This window comes from Nannospalax galili, unplaced genomic scaffold (genome assembly GCF_000622305.1).
Source record: "Nannospalax galili isolate Female #2095 unplaced genomic scaffold, S.galili_v1.0 scaffold340, whole genome shotgun sequence".
Taxonomy (NCBI): Eukaryota; Metazoa; Chordata; class Mammalia; order Rodentia; family Spalacidae; genus Nannospalax; species Nannospalax galili.
In genome coordinates this window covers 698814-717687 of record NW_008347519.1, presented here as the reverse complement: position 1 = coordinate 717687, position 18874 = coordinate 698814, and the positions used below count along the sequence as shown (strand labels likewise).

The 18874-nt window shown below is 40.9% G+C and overlaps 1 protein-coding gene across 8 annotated transcripts in view; it reads right to left on the bottom strand.

The window, feature by feature from the left end:
* The window catches only part of R3hdm2 (R3H domain containing 2), a 165851-nt gene that overhangs the window by 45174 nt on the left and 101803 nt on the right, over positions 1-18874 (bottom strand). For all 8 annotated transcript variants that reach the window (XM_017800856.2, XM_017800859.2, XM_029568805.1 and 5 more), the window contains 4 exons: positions 13780-13979; positions 6083-6124; positions 2483-2569; positions 645-771 (listed from right to left, as the gene is read on the bottom strand). In XM_017800856.2, the coding sequence (XP_017656345.1) occupies positions 645-771; positions 2483-2569; positions 6083-6124; positions 13780-13944 (421 nt within the window). In that variant the 5' untranslated portion in view covers positions 13945-13979. The remainder of the gene's footprint in view (positions 1-644; positions 772-2482; positions 2570-6082; positions 6125-13779; positions 13980-18874) is intronic.

Genomic DNA, 18874 nt, shown 5'->3' with positions numbered 1-18874 from the left:
GTGTGTGTGTGTGTGTGTGTGTGTGTGTGTGTGTGTGTGGTATGTGTAGGCAGACATTCTACCACATGGAGGTCAGAGGACAAGTATGTGGAGTCAGTTTTCTCCTTTCACCTTTATGTGAGTTCCAGCCATTGAATTCGAATTGTTAGACTTGTATAGCAAGAACTCTTTTTTTTTTTTTGTCTTTTTGAGACAGGGTCTCCCTGTAGCCCCAGCTGTCCTGGAACTATGTAGACTAGGCTGGCGTTGAACTCACAGAGATCCACCTGCCTTTGCCTCCAAGTGCTGGGATTAAAGGCATGCGCCACCACGCCCGGCAACATTGCAAGAACTTTTATCTATAGAGCCATCTCAATGGACCTCAAATATCATTTTGATGGGCCATCTTTTTGCTACCAACCCAAAAGCTTTTTAAAGCCAGAATCTAATAATGAAGAGTAAATATATACTATAAAACACAATGAAGTAAGGCTAGGGGTGTAGTTCAGTTGGTAGAGTACTTACCTAATGGGCAAAAGCACTACCTAAAGGGGGCATGGTGATACATGCCAGCCTAGGTTACCTGAGACCCTGTCTCAAAATTTAAGAGGTAGAGACTGTAACATCAGGTATTAAGGCAGATGAGAGACAAGGAATGTTCTTACCTCTGGACAGCATCTTCCTTGGGACCTTTTCTTTGTTTTTGTCCTTGTCTTCCTTTTCTGAGACATCCTTTGTGGACTTTTCCTCCTCCTTGTCAGAAGGGCAACTGATGTGCAATTGAATTATATCCTTAAACAAAAGGAAAGAGGCATATATAATTAAAGAGGGAAAAAAACTTAAACTCTCCCTCAGAATTTCAATGAAAGCAAATCTTGGGATGGCACCTTTATCTTCTTTTTTAAAAATTTGGGGGGGCTGGGTGGGTATGTGTGTGTATGGGTGGGTGGGTGTGCCAGAGTGTACTTGTGTAGGTCAGAGAACAACCTCAGATGTTGGTTCTCAACATCTACCTTGTTAGAGATAGGGTTTCTTGTTTGCAGTAGTATGTACCAGGCTACCTGGCCTTCAAGCTTCCAGAGACTCTCTTGTCTTTGCCTCTTATCTCACTGCAGGAACTCTATGTAGGTTCTAGGCATATGAACTCAGGTCCTCAAGCTTGTGTGGCAAGTGCTTTACCCACTGAGTCATTTCTTTAGTTCCAACTTTATCTTATAGAAGAGTACATGTTAATTATTTTGTTTTTTGTTTCACCAAGAGGGTAGAGGTCAAGCTTTTTTGTCAGCCATCACAGCTTATTATAGGAAGAGTTTAAGTTACACTAGCTAACTTTATAAAGAGTGTGGCTGGCAAAACACGATCGGTTCTAGGATCTCCTTGTGTGTATTAGGCCACATGGTCAAGATAGTAAGACCATATTTCCTGATTTTACCATGCTTTGCCTTACCATAAGTGCTTTTGTTTGGGGGCTGGAGAGATGGCTCAGTGGTTTATAGTGTTTGCTGCTCTTCCAAAGGACCTGAGTTCAGTTTCCAGCACCCACCTCAAAACTGCCTGTAACTCTAGCTCCAGGGGATCTGATGCCCTCTTCTGGCTTCTGTGAGCACCAGCAAGCACATGCACAAACACACATATGCAACACACACAATACACATAAATAAAAAAATAATTTAAAAAATTTTAAGAGGCTGGAGAGATGGCTTAGTGGTTAAGAGCACTGGCTGCTTTTGCAGAGAGCCTGGGTTCAGTTTCCAACACTCATGTGGCAGCTAACAACAGTTCATAACTCCAGTTCCAAGGGATCTGATACCCTCTTCTGACCTCTGCAGGCATTGCATGACATGGGTGCACTTACATACCTGCAGGCAATATACTCAAAATTTAAAAAGAAATTTTTTTAAAGAGGCCAAGTGAGCTGAGCATGGTGGCATCCCAGCGCTCAGGAGGCAAACGCAGACAGATTTCTGTGAGTTCAAGGCCAGCTTGGTCTACGCAGTTAGTGCATTCTAAGCCAGCTGGGGCTACAGGGAGACCCTGTCTCAAAAAGACCAAAAAAAAAAAAAAAAAAGGCCAAGTGTGGTGGCACATGCCTTTAGTCTCAGCAGTTGGGAGGCGGGCAGATTTCTGTGAGATTGAGGCCAGCCTAGTCTACATAGTGAGTTCCAGGCCTGCTGGGGCTACATAGTAAGACCCTGTCTCAAAAAACAAAAGACCAAAAAATTTTTTTTCTTTTTTTTTTTTTGCAAAAGATCTGGTTTTAAAGTAGTACCCTTTATTTTGGCCTTTGTGGGACACATCTGTAATTCCAGCCTGAGAAACTGAGGTGGGAGGATCAGAAGTTCAATGTCATCTGAGGCCAGCTTGAGATATATAAGACTCTGTTTCCAACAAAACAACATACTTTCTTACTTGATTTTTCAGCCTGATATCCATGCTGTGATTGCGACTTACCAAACAATTGCCAATGCTCAAAGCTACTTAGGTTTATAAAGGATTTACCTACCTGTGTTTCTACTGGCCCATCAGCAAATGGGGTGGAAGACTCCTCACATACTGCCAGACTTCGTACCAACTTGAGCTTGGAATTAGACTGAAATAAACAAAAAACCAAAAGCCTATTTCATATATATATTCCCTTGGTGAAGATTCAGGAAATACCTTAAGATTCTGTTAGCTGCTGCTTCCGCTTCTATTAAATTGTGTTGTTATTTTCTAAATAGGTCTACTTGTCAGTGCCTAATTCACTCGAAAGGTAATTCTCAGTAAACAAGTGGAGGGGAGGGGAAAACCTGAAGAGATGGTAGAGAAATCACTTTACTTCACCTTGCTCTCTCTCTGGCACAGTGAAAGTGCTGGGTGGTGCACACCTTTAATCCCAGCACTTGGGAGGCAGAGGCAGGTGGATTTCTGTGAGTTCAAGGCCAGCCTGGTCTACATAGTGAGTTCTAGGACAGCTGGGGCTACAGGGAGACCCTGTCTCAAAAAGACAGAAAAAAAAAATTGAAAGTTTACTACATATACACAGCAGCACTTGCACTATAAAAAGATACTGGACTTGAGAACCAAAGTCCTAGCTTTAATTCCATATGTTGTACTTAAAAGCTGTATGCTCATTTAAGTGAGAATGTCCCCATAGGCTCCAAGTATGGAGGCACTTGGTCCCCATTTGGTGGTGCAGTTTGGGGAAAATCGCGGAACATTTAGAAGATGTGATCATGCTGGAGGAAGCAGGTCACTGAGGGTGGGCTTTGAGTAGACAGCCTCACCCCATTTCCAGTCTCTCTTTCCTTCCTGTGACTCCCTGAAGACATGAGTGCTCAACTTTCTGTTCACACTTCCTCCTGCCATGCCAACCCTGCCAAGACAGAATCTTATCCCTCTGAACTGTAACCCCAAACAAACTCTTCCTTCTGTAAATGGCCTTGGTTATGGTGTTTTATTACAGCAATAGAAAAGTAACTACTACAGGCTGTTAAGATTTTAAGTTACTTAACTTCTCTAGGTCTGTTTTTCTTCAATAAAGTTAAGATAAAAATATCTAAAGGGGTTGGGCATGGTGGCACATGCCTTTAATCCCATCTCAAAAAGACAAAACAACAACAACAACAACAACAACAACAACAAAAAACCCCAGAACAAAACAAAAAAAAACCCAAAACAAAAACAAACCTAAAGGGCTACTGTGACAATTAGAAGATATAAAGTATGCAAACATACATATCATTAGGTAGTACTTAGCATACAGTAGACAAAGATAATGACTTTAAACCTGAAGTGGGAAGAGTATGAAAAGAAGTTATCTAAGAAAAATCATACAAAGACAAAGACATAACTTGGTAACACTCAACATAATGATATACAAAAAATTCATCCACTGGGCATGTGGTATATAACTGTAATCCCCACACTTGGCTAGAAAGTTGAGACTAGCTTGATATACATGAGACCTTGTCTCAAAACAAAACAAACAAAAATAACAACAAAAAATTAATATACGTGCTTTACTTCTATTGGCTGGTGAATCCTAAAATGATCTAAAATCTACTATGCAAATCACTGCTTTCTTAAGGATCCCCAAAGCCAAAATGCAGAGTGACCCAACAGAAATTTATCTATCAACATTTCCTGAGGTCTTACAATAAAACCAAGGTTTACCAGGAATATAAAAGCAAAAAATGTGATACAGGTATTCCACATAGGATAGGCAGAAAATTTTTTAGTATAAAGTAAAACAAATTAAACGTAATTCTGCTATCAACTACTAAATGTCCTTTGCTAAGTCCTCTCAGTCCCTATAACTCAAGTTTTCTCATATGCAAATGAGAAAATAACAATTTTATATGCCTCAAAAAGTCTGGAAGGCCTAAGATAGTAGTGAATACCTTCTGCTATTCTGAAGTTATATTTTTTACATTTAATTGTGTGTGTGCATGCGTGCGTGCGTGTGTGCGTGCGTGTGTGTGTGTGTGCGCGCGTGTGTGTGTGTGTGTGTGTAGCAAGCATGTGAAAATCTGAAAAAACTTTCTTTGTCCCTTCTACCATGTGGGTTCTGAGGATCAAACTCAGGGCATCAGACTTGGCAGCAAGTACCTTTACCTGCTGGACCTGGTGCTCTAAACTTTAATGTCAAGACCATCACTGGTAGATTAGTCCACATGAAGATACAGAGTCAATTTAGTATACTTTTTTTTTTTTAAAAAGCAAAAGTTTACTTTTATTATAATGTACAAGACTCCAAAACAAGATGTAAGTGGCAAAAGATCTTCTGGTCAGAGGCTCCTGATGAATGAGGAATGGAATCAAGAGCCATCATCTTAGGCACAAGGAATAGCTTACCCTTTGCCAGATTTCTTAACCCACTTTAATGGACCTTCCCTACAGCCTCGAGTTTCTTCTCCTGTGCTTTTTGTTTCTGTTGACAAGTTCTAGCTTTACTCATCACCGTGGCCTGCTTCTTGGTTGTTATAGGGGCTTCTTGCCCCCTTCAGAGCCAGTCATGGTGCCTGCCACCCTTTCCCTAGACCCCGATTCTAATTAGAAACTGATCGCAACTCTTGGCCTTCTTCAAATAAACTGACTGAGCTACTCCCAAACTCTATCATTAATTTTCTGGGAGAAGGGGATGAATAGCCTCAATTATTACTTCTGATAAAATTGTTCCTACTACAAGGGAATTTCTCAGCTAAATCAAAAGGCTATCACATACTAATATATGTAGTTTTTCCTAATAATTCTGCTTAAAATAATCTACAATGCAGTAATTTTATTGTATGATAATTAAAATCAAAATCACCTTTCCTGTCCCAATGTAAACAATCAAACATACAAAAAAATGGAGAAGAGTAAGGAGGGAAGAGGAGGAGGAAGAGAAAAAGAGAAGAGGAAAAGGAGGAGAAAGGGGAGGAGAAGAAGGAAAAGGAGCCACTACTTCTGTCTTTACTTTTAGAATATCCAAAAAATGTTCTGTCATTTCTACTAATGGGACAGGATTTATTTTAAAGGAATATTCACAACTAGCCATTCTCCCAGAGAAGCCAGGGGTTGAGCAGACAAGCTATCAGCTCAGTACAACCAGTACCAAATACCTTAAGCTCTGGAGAGGGCTCCAGCTGGATATCCTTTCAGGCTCAGAAATAGACTGTGCCTGAATTAAAGATAATGGAGAGGACTGGAGGGATGGCTCAGCAGTTAAGAGCAATGACTGCTCTAGCAGAGGACCTGGGTCTGATTCCCAGCACCCACATGGCAGCTATGAACCGTCCTTAACTCCAGTTTGAGGGGAATCCGAAACCCTCTTCTGACCTCTACAGCATTGCACCACATGGGTGCACTCACATACATGCAGGCAATACACTCATATACATACAATAAAAACAATAAATAAAAATTTTTAAAAAAAGATGATGGAGAAAATGAAGCCAAACTTTCCACTAGGAAATGTGTGCATGTGACTTCAAACATTTTTGTGTGATGTATGTTCACAACTGAGATATAAAATGTAGGCAAAGAGAAGTTTATCTATATATAACCTGAATAAATGAGACATTTGTGAAATGTATGACTAACAAAATTACAAAATAAATGATAAAGGAAGAGTTCTTACCTTGGCTCTTTTCCTGGCATGACCATGGCTGGATGTCCGTCTCTGTGAGAGGAGGATTAGAAAATATTAAAGATTAAATATTATAGAGCAGGAAAAAAAGATATCTAAAACAATTTTTTAAAAATATTTTATTTATTATTTTTATTTTATTTGTATGAGTATATCGCCTGCCTGTATGTAAGTGCACCTGTGGCCACAGAGGTCAGAAGGGGGGGTCAGATTCCCCTGGAACTGTAGTTATGGACAGTTGTTAGCTGCCACGTGGGTTCTGGGAACCAAACCCAGGTTCTCTGCTCTTAACCGCTGAGCCGTCTCTCCAGCCCCAAAGAATGAATATACAGAAAGGGCTTTATATTTTTTTAATTTTATTATTTTTATTTTATGTGTATGTGTGTATTGCCTGCATGTAGGTAAGTGCACCTGTGTCATGCAATGTCCTTGGAGGTCAGAAGAGGCTGTTGTATCCCTTAGGACTGGAGTTGTCAGCTGCCATGTGGGTGCTGGGATTTGAACCTGGGTCTTCTGCAAGAACAACCAGTGTTCTTAACCACTGACCCATCTCTCCAGTCCTATCTAAAAAATTTTAAAGATCCTGAAGATTTTATTTAATATCATCAATTTCTATGTTTATGTGGATTTATAAACTTGCAATAAGTTCTGAATGCAATCAATCTTGCCTAATATAAGTAAATGAGTCTGTAGACTATGATCTCCCCAAGCTAAAAATTATAGTACTTGGAATTGTGTTCTTTATGGTTGGCAAAGCACTAATATGCAGAAAATGAAAGAATTATACAGTGCAAAAAAAAAAAAAACCCAACAACAACAGAAACAATTGTACACTACTCTGAACCTTGCTGTTAAACTAATTTTCATGGATATCATTCTATAGAAGATATAATGTTTTCTTAATTGATACACAGCATTCCACTGTGTGGTTATGCCATAACTTATTTTTATCAATCCCTTTGATTATACCATTTAGGATGTTTCTGATCTTTTTTTAAAAAGTATTTTATTATTTTATTTTGTGTGTATGTGTGTATTGCCTGCATGTAGATAAAAGCACCCATGTCGTGCAATGCCCGTGGAGGACAGAAGAGGATGTCAGATCCCCTGGAACTGGAGTTACAGCCAGTTGTTAGCTGCCATGTCAGTGCTGGGATTCGAACTCGGGTCTTGTGCAAGAACAGTCAGTGTTCTTAACCGCTGAGCCATCTCTCCAGCCCCAGGATGTTTCTGATCTTTATAAGTATAAACACTGATCATGTTATTGAGCATATGTAAATACAGTATATCTATCATCCATTTAAGTCTTTAAAAAGTAATACTTTAAAAAGTATTGCTAAACTGCCCTTCAAAGTGTCTATTTCATTAATGATGTATGAATCAGCCTATTTCCCTACATGGATAGTTTCATTTAACAACAAACCTATACTGGAGCCTAACATATATCAGGTACCATGTTAGTTGCCAGAGGATATCAGAGATAAAAGACACAAACAATGTCAAAAAGGAACTCATAATCCTGTTGGAGGAGTCAGACAATACACAATTACACTACAGTATATTAAATGTGTTAAAGAGTACTCATGGAGTACTAGGAGAGCACGTAGGAAATCTCAGACCTAACAATATACAAATTCATACATTCACAAGTTTTGAGTGCCTATATGCAAAGCATTGTTAGGCCATGGGGATGCAACTGCCAGCCCAAATTGACTTAATGCTGGGCCTCAAGGAACTCAACAGTTATATGAGGAAAACAGACATCAATCAAAGAATTATACAGTAGAGACCTGCAATGGGTAAGTAAGGTTGCCAAGGGAGGCCTACTGAAGAATGACATGTCTGGTGAATTTTGAAAGATAAAGAGGTATGTATTAGAGAAGGGTGAAGGAATCCAGAAAATAGAAAAGACCAAGGAAAGAACACTAAGGAGGGCACACAAAGGAAGAGAAGGCATGTACAAAATCATAATTTCTCAAACTTTTCAGCACTCATTTGTAACAATGACTAAGGAATCAGATAATACTGAAACAGAAAATGCCATGGGCAGTAGCTGGAGTTAAGGGACTAGGTCACAATATACCATGCTGGAGAACATGTAACCTAACTTGGGCAGTAAGATAAACAGAAAACGTGTATAATCAGTTCTTCACTTTATAATCAACTTTTTTTTTTTTTTGTCTTTTTGAAGCAGGGTCTCCCTGTAGCCCCAGCTGTCCTGGTCACTATGTAGACAGGGCTGCCTGTGACCCCACAGAGACCCGCCTGCCTCTGCCTCCCAAGTGTTGGGACTACAGGCGTGAGCCACCATGCCCAGCTCTACAATCAACTTTTAAAAGCAGCACAATAGGGCTGGGCGTGGTGGCACACACCTTTAGTCCCACCACTTGAGAGGCAGAGGCAGACAGATCTCTGAGTTCAAGGTCAGCCTGGTCTATACAGTGAGTTCCAGGCCAGCTGGGGCTACAGGAGGACCCTGTCTCAAAAAGACAAATGAATAAATAAATGAGTAAGTAAATAAATAAAAAGGAGCAAAACTAATGAAGCAGTAGGGACTGTGTGAAGGCAGAAAGCCCAATGAAGAGGCCATATTCTATTCAGCTGGTTATTTACAGGACACACCTGAGTTTAGCTAAGTGTGGGCTTACCCATTCTAAAAAGAATCCTAGAACCTGCATTTTATAGAACTATCTCCCTGCAAAGGGTCTTCTGAATTCCAACAGCTGATTCCAGAATATATGTCACACAGCACAAGTAGAGTAAGCCCTCTTTCTTCCCAATGTTTCAGTACCAACTCAGAACAGGAACTCCTTTGACAGCACCAATTAGATTACTGGGGAGACTGCTGGAGTAAGAATGGAGGGGTAATCGAAGCTGGAGGAGGAGTAGAGGGAAGATGGAGTAGAAATTTCATTGCTGTTGAAGGAACATGTGTTATGTTGAGAAATGGTAGAGGGGAAAGGGCTTCCCAAGGGACTGCTCCCTAGGATTCAGGGTGCACAAGATCAAAGACTTTGCAAAAGGAACAAGAGCTCCAGTAGAGGGCAGCAGTGGCTACAACACCTCTTGTGGGAGAGAAAGGAGTCAAGTCAGGAGGGAGGCAGGTTCTCCCTCTCCAACTCTATCTACAATCTATCTGTATACCCAGATAAAGACATTTTTAAACCAAATAAGTGCTTCATAGGGAATATAAAGCCTATAAATGTTCTTTTTATACTGTCTATCTTCAAGAAGTACACACAACAGGAGTTCAGAACATCATTCCTAACAGTCTCCTGAGAACAGAATAACTTGGATCTAAAAGTTCGTTTAATTATTATCTTTCACGTAATCTGACAGCACATAATTAAACATTCATCATTTACCTGTCCTGAGTATTTAAAATTCATTATAGGTTATCAGTGGAGGCTGGAAGTATAGTTGGAACTGTGGCAGACTGTCTCCACATACTTTGGAAGGATGGGCGGGGAATGACAATTTACATGTAAAAGAAAATGGAGAGAAAAGCATCCAGGACAGAGATCTGGCAAACCATAAGAGGAAAGGCAGGAAGAAGCAGGCAGCTAGAGAACAAAATATCTCAGAGCTGTCTAACCTTAATTCATCCCTTTATGTTGTTGCTGCTTTACTCTTTAAAGAAGACAAGGCCTAGGTAAATTAAGTTGTCTTGAAAACTTATGCTTCAAGTTTCCAGACCTTCCAAATTGATGTTGCTCCTGGTTTTAATCTAGCTTCCTGCTAGAGTTAATGGTCTATCTCCTGGACTTATAATAAAGACCAATCTCACCCTTGGGCATGGAAGGATTTACAGAAATTGGACTTGTGTAACAGAAGAAACTAGCAGTAACCACATAGAATAGAGCTCTAAAATGCAGGTTAGAGGAGGATTCGAATCTGGCTAGCTGGGCACCAAAGAATCCTGCAAGAAGATTGGCTGACCATCTGCTGCCAGAATATCTGTACCACTGTGTGGATCTGAACAGAAAACATAGTGACCAAAGGTGAACCCAACTCACTCAACAAGTGGCAAGTTCAGAGACTTTCTTTTCTTTTTTTCTTTACTTTTCTGCTAGTTTCTTTTCAGAAAGGCTTTCGTATAACCCAAGATGGCCTTGAACACACTATGTAGCCAAGGATGACCTTGAAATTCTGATCTTTCTCTACTTCCCAAGTGCTGGGATTATAAGAATGTACCACCAGGCTAGGTTTTATGCAGTGCTGTTGATCAAAGGCAGGGCTTTGTGCATCCTAAGTACTCTACTAACTGAGCTACATATCCATTCCTTCTTTTTGGTGTTTTGAGCAGAGTCTGACACTCTAGCTCAGCCTGACCTCAAATTCAGGGCAATCCTGCTCTTCATATTAGGTATAGAGGCATGAGGCACCATACCCAGATCTAGAGACTATTTCTGATCCAGAAAATGCTGACTGCTTTAATGCCACCAAAATATGAATTTAACACTGTATGTGAGGCCAGGCAGTTCTATTTTTTAAAATCACATTTTTCTTTTTTTTTATTATTTTTATTTTATGTGTATGTGTGTATTGCCTGCATGTAGGTAAGTGCACCCGTGTCGTGCAATGCCCAAGAAGGACAGAAGAGGCTGTCGGATCCCCTGGAACTGGAGTTAAGGACAGTTGTTAGCTGCCATGTGGGTGTTGGGATTCAAACCCGGGTCTTCGGCAAGAATAGTCAGTGTTCTTAACCACTGAGCCATCTCTCCAGCCTGCAATTTATTTTTTGATAGCTAAAATATCACAGATAATTCTATGATTTTTTTCACAGCAACTGCTTTATAGTATATTTAAATAAACCTTTCTTTTAAACATATATCACTGTACACACGTGCGCATGCACGTGTGCACGCGCAGAGGCCTATAATCCTAGCACTTTGGGAGGTGGTAACAGAAGAATCAGGTCTTCAAAGTTAGCCTCAGCTATACGGTAAGTTTGAGGTAGCTTGAGCTACATGTGGCCCTGTCTCAAAAACACCAAAAATAAGTAAAATAAAAAATGCAAATGCAGGCTCTCCCTTATACTCAACAGAGTGTACCTACCCCATGGTCCAGCTTGAGGCAGTGAGGTGTCTGTCCTGGTAGTAGGACTACTTTTTAGTTACAGACCTGAGTTGCAGAATAATTAATTGCTAAGGAAAACACCTCTACCTTCTCATTGCTGAGGAGCGCTGCCAGAGATGCAGTAGACCTACTCCCTTTGGGATTGGAGAGCAGGTGTGGCTGCCATGTTGAAGGCTATGGAAGGCACTTGCAGCTCCAGGACCACTGGCTCTGTAAGACTAAACCCACTGTGGTGGTTTGAATAAGAATGTCCCCTAAAGGCTCCACGTATTTAAACACTTGGTTCCCATTTGGTGGCACTGTTTGGGGAAGGTCATGGAACCTTTAGGAGGTATGGCCATGCTGGAGGAAGCAGGTCACTGGGAGTGGGCCTTGAGAGTGGATAGCCATGTCTTATTTCCAATTTCTCTCTCTGCTTCCTGTGCCTTCTTGAAGATGGGAGTGCTTAGCCCCTACTTCCTCCTGCCATGCCAACCCTGCCATAATGGACTCTTATCCCTCTAGAACCACAAGCCCAAACAAACTCTTCCTTCTATAAATTGCTTTGGTCATGGTGTTTTATCACAGCAACAGAAAAGTAACTAATACACCCACCATATTAATAAAGAAAAAGAGAAGGTGGACACTCCCTCACATCCCTATTCCATACTAGCCCCTTCTTCCCATAGGGTTCTCAGCACTGAACTCTATAGGCCTTTGCCAGAACAAAGCTTAGCAGTTAGCACTTCAGGACAGGTTTAAGGTAGTGCTAAATGAAGGGCAAAGGACATGCTGACTAATTGTGTTGAGGCAGGCTGTGCTTCTACCCACAAAAAACATTAATGTCAGCTTTCACAGGGAAATCCTGCCACATGTCAACTGAACTAAATATTGCCTCTTAGTTGTGGCACAGGACCACTGGATTAGACGAACTTTCCTTTGGATCCTAAAAGAAGAAAAGAATGGACTCATCTCATTAGCTGCAGAAAAACATACTTTTCTCTGTTCAAAGCACTTTGAAGCCTTCTGTTTTGACCTAATAGGACAAACTCACAGACTTCAAATGGATGCTGGTCCAACCATTTTTTGTTTTTGTAATCATATAAAGTCTATGGTTGATGATATTACTCTCCTTTCCTCCTTAAACCATTTTAGAACTTGTTCCTTTATGTTTGTGTAAGGAAGTGATTCAAAATATAGTAAAATGAATATGGAAAGCTATGCCTCAAGAAAGTTGTGAGAGTGTCTTAGTTACTTTTTTGTTGCTGTGATAAAACACCATGACCAAGGAAGCGTAAAAAAACAAAACAAAACATTTATTTAGCTTATGGTTCCAAAGGGGCAAGAGTCATGGCAGGGAGGTATGGTGGCAGAGGCGGCTGGAGTAGGAACAGAGGCTAAGTGCTAACATCTTCAAGTAGGCACAGGAAGCAGAGACTAGAAATCCAGAAAGGGCTAAGAACCCTGTAAGTCCACCCCCAGTGACAGGCTTCCTCCCACAAGGCCAGACCTTCTAAGACCCCCTCCAAAACAGCACCACCAACTACAGACAAAATGTTCAAATACTTGAAGCCTATGAGGGACACTCATTCAAATCACCACATGGAGCTTCCTCTCATGTAATAAAGGTACAGACTACATTAGGGGAAAAACACAGCAAATATAGCAAGAACCAGTGAGCTTGGGTCCAAATGGATTTGGGATTTCATTGTCTTCTTTCAACTTCATCATGGACTCTAGATAAAACAGGGTGATTTTTTTTTTTTTTCTTTCTAGAGACAAAGTCTCATGTAGCCTGGCCTTGAACTTGCTATATAGCCAAAGATGGCTGCTGATTTTAATGCCTCTACTTCCTGAGGGATTGCAAGTTGTCAAGCTGTCAACCTGATGCAAATCTAGAGCCACCTGGGAAGAAGGAGCCTTAACTGAAGAATTTTCTCAGCCAGATTGGCCTGTGGCGATGTCTGCAAGGCATTTTATTATTTATTTTTGGATTTATCTATTTTTAGTTTATGTGTATGAGTGTTTTGCCTGAAAGTATCTAAGTGCACCACATGTATGCAATGCCCACAGAGGCCAGAAGAGGGTACTGGATTGCCTGGAACTGGAGTTACAGATGGTTGTTAGCCAACATGTGAGTGCTGGGTACTGAATCTGGGTCCTCTATCAGTGCTCTTAACTGTGGAGCCATTTCTCCAGGCCCAGTGAGGCATTTTCTTAATGCTATTGATGTAGGAGGGTCCAGCCCACTGTGGATAGTGCCATTCCTAGGCTGATGGGCTTGGGTCCTATAAAAAAGCTAGCTGAACAAGCTGGAAGGAGTGAGCCAGTAAGCAGCCTTCCCCCATGGTTTTCTGCTGAGGTTCCTGTCTCTGTGCTCCTGCCCTGGCTTCCCTTGATGATGAACTGTAACCTGTAAGTTGAAATAAGCCCTTTTCTTTTGGTCAAAAGTTTATCATAGCAACAGAAAAGCAAACCAGGACTGAAGTATACACAACCAGGCCTGGCTTACTGTGATGTTTCTTGAAAGCTCTAGTTGGGGAGAGTTCATATCAGTGATTAGAGTCCTACAAATTCCCACTTTTATTCAAGTTAAAAGAGTGTGTACACAACACACTTTTAATCCTTACCTGTGTCTCCTGACGAAAAACAATATCCTCACCCTCTTTCTCAACTTCTTCCTTACTTGGAGTCTTAGATATAAACTTGTTCTTGTTTACAGATTCTTCCACCAGTTTTTTTTCTGATTCTTTCATTATTTCCAGGGTCTCCTGAGTAGTGTTACTGTTAGACATGTTCTTCAGTAGACTACAGTAGCCTCTATGGAATCCTAAAGAAACATCAGAGGCATTACACAGGAGTTATGGCTCTGTACATACATACATGACTTTTATTTAACAAACATATGCTTTTCCCCAACAGTTTCCCCACAACCTAGAAAAAAAAGGCCTCTGAAAAATGCTGTCCCTGGATTTATTTATTTATTTTTCTTTTTAAACTTTATTATGGGAGGGAGAGATGGCTCAGCAGTTAAGAGCACTGGCTGCTCTTGCAGAGGACTCAAGTTCAATTCCTAGCATCCACATGGTGGTTAACAATCATCTGTAACTCCAGTTCCAGGGAAATTCAATACCTTCCTCTGACCTCCTCAGCACTGTATGACAGGGGTGCACTTACATACATGCAGGCAATACACCTTTAATTCCAGCACCCGGGAGGCAGAGGCAGGCAGATCTCTGTGAGTTCAAGGCCAGCCTGGTCTGCACAATGAGTTCCAGGTCAGTTGGGGCTGCGGGGAGACCCTATCTCAAAAAGACCAAAAATAAATAAATAAATAAACTTCATTGTGGTAAAACTGATATAAAATATACTATTATTTAATTATTTAACTAGTTAATTTTGGTGTTTAGAGACAGGGTCTCACTATGTAGCTCTGACTGGCTTGGAACTCACTATATATGCCAGGCTAACCTCAAATGCATGCTGATTTCCCTGCCTTAGCTTTCTAAGTGCTGGGATCACAGTCATGAGCCATCTTGCCTATCTATTCACATCATTTGAAATGTACACTTTGATAAGTTATGATGTTCATAAACCTGTGAAACCATCACTACAACTGAGCTAGTGAGCACGATTACACCTCATGCCCCTTCATAACAGTCCCTCTCCTCCCATCACCACAGCCAGATCTGATCTGCTTTTTCTTTCTACAAATAACCTGCATTTTCTATATCTTGTAAGTGAGGTGCTGGGGGACTGAAGCTAGGGCCCCATGCATGCTAAATATATACTCTACCAATGAGCAACATCTGCAGCCATAGCATTTTCTAGAGATTCATATGAATGAAATCATATGTCTAGGAAATTTTCCTCAGCATAATTATTTTGAGATTCACCCACATTCAATTCTAAAGCAATATAGGATGAGTTCTTGAGCACTTTAATGTTACCATCACCATACAGAAATCTGTTCACATTTTCAGCTGTATTATTCAAGTCACTAGACTCCCTCTAGAAAGAAGAAAAATGGATAATGCTCTATTCATCAGTAGAAACACTCATTTCCCAAGAGAGCGCCTACAAACCACAACAATGTTACCAGCTTGAAGCTACACCCTATCAAAAAGTAGCTAAATTAGACAATAGTTATAGTATCTTCATTCTTTCTTTTGTGCTATAGAAAAAAAAACAAGACGAGTACTTTCTAGCCAACTATCCTCCAGAAAGATAGGGTATCTTCTTGAAGGAGAAAATCTTTGCTTTTATTGGGGTGGCCTTTATCAAACTCACTAATCAATGCCTGGGATATAACTGGTTCCCATCGATTCCCAAGGTTCTCCAAGCTGATGCTCTGCACATAGATTCACATCTTAACTGCTAAAGTCAAATTCACTTAGTTCTGAGAAATAAGTTACTTCTTACATGGATTACTGAGTGTACTGTGATCTTTCCTTCCTTGAAAAAGAAAGTGTACTGTGATCTTTCCTTCCTTAAAAAGGGGGTTGGTGAGATAGCTTAGTGGGTAAAGGCACTTGCCACCAAGCCTGATGACCTGAGTTCCATCTCTGGGATCCACACAGTAGAAAGAGAAAACCAACTCCTGGCCTCGATCTCATAGAGATCTACCTGCCTCTGCCTCCTGAGTACTGAGATTTTAAAGGCATGCACCACCATGCTTGCCCAGAAAATTTTTTAGAAAAGACTGGAAATCCAATCACATTTATTCCCAGTGTGGTCCCACAATCTGTAAATTCTAAATAAACAAATGGATAAGCAATGCTTTAAGAAAACTGTCATACACTTTTAATCCCAGCAATCAGGAGGCAAAGGCAGGCAGATTTCTTTGAGTTTAAGGCCAGCTTGGTCTACACAGTAAGTTCCAGGCCAGTTGGGGCTACAGGGAGACCCTGTCTCAAAAAGATTAAAAAAGAAAAAGAAAAAGAAAAAAGAAAACAGTCATACCAGATATTTTCTTCTTTAAATCAGTTTAAAGTTTAAGGCTTAATTAAAAGGCTCTCAAGAAGCACCAATAGTCTCATCCAATACAAGTTAGATTATCTGCAAGATTACTGCTTTGTCTGCCTTGTGGTAGCTCCTGAACAGCTGCCTGGAGTCCTAGTTTGCTTACTGATAGAAAAATTCTCTTTAAAGCTTGACATGGTGGCACACACCTATAATCCCAGCACTTGGAAGGCAGAGGCAGGCAGGATCTCTGCGAGTTCAAGACCAGCCTGGTCTACATAGTGAGATCCAGGTCTGCTAGGGTTACATAATGAGACCCCCATCTCAAACAACAACAGCAGAAGCAGCAAGAACAACACAGCAGAGGGGGGAGGGTTCTCTTGAAAGGGACAGATAGTCATCTGTACAATCATGAAATCACAAAGTTGAATTTAAAGATGAGACATACCGAAAGTAACTAACTACAAAAGTAAATGGTTGACAACTGGGCATGGTGGTGTGTGCCTATAATCTCAGAATCTGGAAGGCTGAGGGAGGAGGATTATTTCAGTCCATGAGTTTGAGACCACCCTGGGCAAGACTGGGAGGGAGAGAGGGAAGGAAGTTATTGTTTATGACCATAGCACCTTAAAGGTGTCCAATCTCATCTGATCTCAGAAGCTAAGGAGGATCAGGCTTGGTTAGTACTTGGATGAGAGAAATAAAAGTCACTATTCGCCAGGCGTGGTGGCGCACGCCTGTAGTCCCAGCACTCAGGAGGCAGAGGCAGGAGGATCTCTGTGAGTTCAAGGCCAGCCTGGTCTACATAAGTGAGTTCCAGGACAGCTGGGGCTACAGGGAGACCCTGTCTCAATAAGACCAAAAAAAAAAGTCACTATTCTATACGTATTGAGTCAGTGCTACAGATGTTTATGGAGTTATAGCCTACAAGTTTTCTTTTTTTAATCACTGGCATATATATTTAAATATTTTATTTATTATTTTTATGTGTGAGTATAAAGCCTGCATGTATGTATGTGCACCCATGTTGTGCAATGCCTGCAGAGGTCAGAAGAAGGCATCAGATCCCCTGGAACTGGAGTTATAGATGGTTGTTAGCCACCATGTGGGTGCTGGGAATCAAACCCAGGTCCTCTGCAAGAGCAGCCAGTGCTCTTAACTGCTGAGCTATATCTCCAGCCTCATATTTATGTATTTTATTATCATATACCAAACATATATTTATGGATTGGTGAGTTTAAAATATTTTTTAAAGTTATATGTGTGTGTGTGTGTGTGTGTGTGTGTGCGTGGTGTGCAAGGCACATGTGTGAAGATCAGAGGACAACTTGTAGAAGTTGGTTTCCTCCTTCTACCACTTGGGTCTTGAGGACAGAACTCAGGCCATCAGGTCTGGCAGCAAGCACCTTTACCTATCCATCCATCTTGCTGTCACTAGATGAGTTTCATCATTCTGTCCTGATAAGTAAATTTAGCCTTAATTTTATTTAAAGTACTAGTAAAACTTATGACATGGGGCTAAGGAGTTGGCTCAGTTCATCTCCAGTGAAGTCAGTCTTTACTTTTAAACACAACCATTCCTTTTGGAAATACCTTTGTGAAAAAGAGGCAAAATTCATCTTCCTGTTATTTGTTCCCACTGGTTCAAGTTTAGCTTTCTGTGTCAGTCACAAACAGCGAGCATACTCTTGCCTCCATATTAACCCAATTACAAAGGGCAGTTTCTTATTTCCTTATGTAAACACTTCTTGCTTTTTAAAAAATTTTATTATTTTTATTTTATGTGTATGAGTGCATTGCCTGCATCTGTGTAAGTGCACCTGTGTCATGCAATGCCTGAGGAGGTCAGAAGAGGGCATCGGATCCCCTGCAACTGGAGTTATAGACAGTTGTTAACTGCCACGTGGGTGCTGGGAATCAACAATGCTCTTAACCACTGAGTCATCTCTCCAGCCCCACTTCTTGCGTTTTTAAGCCAGGTCTTCAACTCATACACTTTTACTGTTTTAAGCCTCATCACTTTGCTTTAGGATAAAAGAAAACCTTCCCTGACAGACAGAGGAAAGTCAAGTCATGTTGAAGAGTTGCTCTTCCATAGTCATGGTCACTCAAAGATACACTAAACACTTAACCAAACCTCCCTTCCTCTGCCCTCCTGTTTGTTTTGTTTTCTGTGAAACAGGGTCTCTAGTGGCTTAGACTTGACATTACTATGTATCCAAGAATGATCTTAAACAAACCCTGCCTCCACCTAAGTGCTTGGACTAGAGGCATGTGCTACCATACCCTTGGCCTGTTTTTTCCCCTCCCCTCTACCCTCTCCCCTCTCCCCCTCCTCTCTCCTCTCTCTCTCTCTCTCTCTCTCTCTCTCTCTCTCTCTCTCTCTTCAGAATTAGGGCTTTGTTATGTAGAACAGGATGACCTTGAACTTGCAGCAATTCTGCTTCAGCCTCCTAAATGCTGTGATTACAAGTATGTGCCACCATGCCTCAATTAAAGAGTTTCTTTTGGGGCTGGAGAGATGGCTCAATGGTTAAGAGCACTGGCTGCTCTTGCAGAGGACTAGGGTTCCCAACACCCACATGGCGGCTAACAACCATTCATAACTTCAGTTTCAGGGGAATCCAACATCCTCCTCTGACCTTCACAGGCATTGCACAACACAGGTGCACTTACATAAATGCAGACAATACACTCATATTCATATATATATATATATATATATAAACACTTTTAAAAGTTTCTTTTATGGGTCTTTTAAAA